We start from the raw sequence: 3,039 nt of genomic DNA on the forward strand, positions 1-3,039 counted from the left end.
ATAAATGAATGGCAAAACACAGGATTTCAGTACGATGTTATCAGCTGTTTGAATTTGCTGGATCGCTGTGATCAACCACTGACTGTATTAAAAGATATTAGAAGTGTACTGGAGCCAACTAGAGGCAGAGTCATTCTTGCATTAGTTCTGCCATTTCATCCGTATGTGGAAAATGGTAAGTACACAGATTAATAGCTATTTAGGCAGGTAAAGAAAACATTGGTAGGTTATAGTATCCTAACTTAAACGTTTAGTAAGTAATTGGCATGTTTGTATTTGACTTTTACAAATAACTTCTAGGATGCATGCTCAGAAGTGTGAAACCATAGGTAAACAGGCCAGATGTTGTAAGCTGTCTTAATTCTCCAACATATGTTGTTGGCACCACCAAAAAGCTCAAATATTGAAATCACATATCCTGTCCTGTGGTTTGCCACATTTGAGCTGTGTTGGAGCAGCATGGGAAAGGTGCTCTCTGGTTAGGGCCCTCTGGTACTGTCATGTAAGGTAACGCCAGTTGTCTCTGGCGACCCTTTGAACAAAACCATCAGAACTGTCTGTAATGCCGAATAGAGCATTTAGGTCAAACTGTTTCAAGTGGTCAGATGAACTGCACCTAAAAATTCATGGGGAGAGAATGTTCACTTTCGAACATGAGCTCAAAGCAAAATACAGACCCCTACTAATACAAAGTATCAGCAACTAGATTGCATTGGTGACTGATATAAAAAAGTAAAATTCAGGGCCAAAACTCCATTATTTCCCCTAGTTGCATTTTAAAGAAATACACGAGAGGTCTGCAAATGAATCTGTCCTTATGACTAAACTTCAAAAGAGCCTAGAAACATTTTTTTTTACGTGTCTATGACTGTGAATTCAGGTTGAGGCACCCAAAAGGTGGTTTGAATTCCAGAAGACTGGTGTTCATCAGTCATCATCTGGACACTGGCTCTCCTTGAGTATGAAGACTTGTCTGTGGAAAGGATGTACGCCCAGAAAACTATAGAACTAATAACATTTGGGCAATCACAAATGCATCAAACTGAATCTGTTTTCCTCTTTTTATATGCCAGTGGCATTTTGGCAGGGGAGGGGGGAAGCTTTAAGCATAGAAAATATTACCGTCAGAAGAATTGCTTAAAATACAGTATTTGAGCATATAATTTTGTAACTAATCTGAAAAGTAGTGCCTTAAATGAGATGGGGGGTTGACTTGCGCATCTGCACAGTATTACAAGCATCTTTGTTTACAACTTACTGTTCCTGTAATGTTGAACAATATGGCTTCCTCTTTTAAAAATTCCTTAAAATTCCAAATAACAGCAGTGTCTTTCTAGTCTTTCATTAGCATATTAGAAGCAGAAACGGAGAAATTATTTGGGTGGATTTTTTTGTGTGCCTTCAAAACTATGTGCCATGTGTTTTGCAATTGCTATTGCACCCAGCATCTACTTTTCTGCATCTTGTTGGGTAACCACGTGACAGACCACATGCAACTTCCTGGCTCAACAGGAGGTAGATAAATGAAGGAATAAACTACTCTTAAGTCCGCTTATATCTTTCATCATTAATCTGCTACATTATACTGGGAGGAGAATAGAGTGTTAAAATACAAATCCCAAGGGACTGGAAGCCTGTTGTGTGATTGTTGAACTCAGTCATTCCTACTTTTTGAAAGCTGCAATCTGTTGTAAGATATGTTGTAAACCAAGGCATACTTTTGTTTGTGGTGGTGACGTAGCAGATTCTCATCACTTTGCTTAAGGCATATTTGTTTTTCTTAATATGTTCTGAAACTTAAAAACGTAGTTTGTCTATTTACCACCATATAAACTTCTTTGGACAATGCAAGTTAGTGCACACAAAGGTTACTGTCATTCCATTGAAGCTTTCCCTCTGAAGGTCTATTTAACTGTGGTCTAAAGAAATAGTGAACTGCTAGACTGTCTTGATGATACACAAATGATTTTAGAATTTCAGTGTTTTCATTCAGCTGCTCTGTCAGACAGTGCATGTTAAAAAGCGTTAGATATGTACATATGTTTTTGTCAAGCACAAAGCATATACTCGGAACATACAAATTGGAGAACATTTCATTGCTCAAGTAAGTTCTTGTAGCAGGTAATTGAAAAACGTTTGCCAAGAGAAACTTGAGTTTTAGAAGGGGAAACAAATGGAGAAGAGATGAAGCAGCTAGGGTGTTTGATCAGTGTATGGATTGGTTTTCAGAAGTGGAGAAATTATTTTAATCAAAATGAGATATGTGGGTTATTAAATGTAATGTAATGGGAGGGTAATTGTGGAAACTGTGTATGTGAATAGCATACAACTTGCTTTAAGAGAACAAAGCAAGGTGAAGCAGGAGGTAAAATATATTTCTCTGCTTACTGTTTCTGGAATTACAGTGACACCTAGAGTCCAAAGTAGCTTAATCATACGTTCGCTCTGGGGCTTTCTAGAGTTTTATTTTCACTATACAAAACAAGTAATGCACTTATTGCACATGTCTAAGTTTAGCAAGTGCTCCCAGTGAATCATAAGGTATTAGACTAGGCACATAAGAACATGTATTATTGTAACTTTATATTTTTAATAGGTATCCCATAGAGTCATATGCAAATCCTTTGTATTTCCTAATATAAACATCATATTTGAATAAAGGCATTGTTAGTTAATATATGACTAGACTGGTTTAAGTGCCTCTAAAATAAAAATGTCAGAGATGCCATACTTCAGAAGTAGGAAGCACTAGCAGCCTGGGATATTGACATTTTCTTGTCGAAGACATTAACATCCTTGTGATTGATTGACAGGGTTAAGAATACAAAGGTGCGTTTTCCATCTTCCTGAAATATGTGGTACTAAATTGAGCTGGAAACACAGTACTGTGCTAGATGGACCTTTACTTTGTCTCAGTTGTCAGTTCTCATCTCACTGAAGTGAGAAATGCCGTTCCATTTGTTAAACAAAGCCTTGCTTTATTGAGATGATGGTAAAAGATGCAGCTGTTCTTTAGTAGAATCATAGAATCATGGAATG

At 37.1% G+C, this 3,039-nt stretch overlaps 1 protein-coding gene across 1 annotated transcript in view; it reads left to right on the plus strand.

Annotated features, from left to right (window-relative positions):
• The window catches only part of METTL9 (methyltransferase like 9), a gene marked incomplete at its 3' end in the record, with an annotated part of 8,292 nt that extends 8,117 nt beyond the window's left edge, over window positions 1-175 (plus strand). Inside the window, exon 4 of the mRNA XM_010148842.1 lies at window positions 1-175. This exon is cut by the window's left edge and continues 9 nt beyond it. Within this exon, the coding sequence (XP_010147144.1) occupies window positions 1-175 (175 nt within the window).
• Between the last annotated feature and the right edge of the window lie 2,864 nt (window positions 176-3,039).

The sequence above is a fragment of the Eurypyga helias genome, unplaced genomic scaffold (genome assembly GCF_000690775.1).
Source record: "Eurypyga helias isolate BGI_N326 unplaced genomic scaffold, ASM69077v1 scaffold5313, whole genome shotgun sequence".
Lineage (NCBI taxonomy): Eukaryota > Metazoa > Chordata > Aves > Eurypygiformes > Eurypygidae > Eurypyga > Eurypyga helias.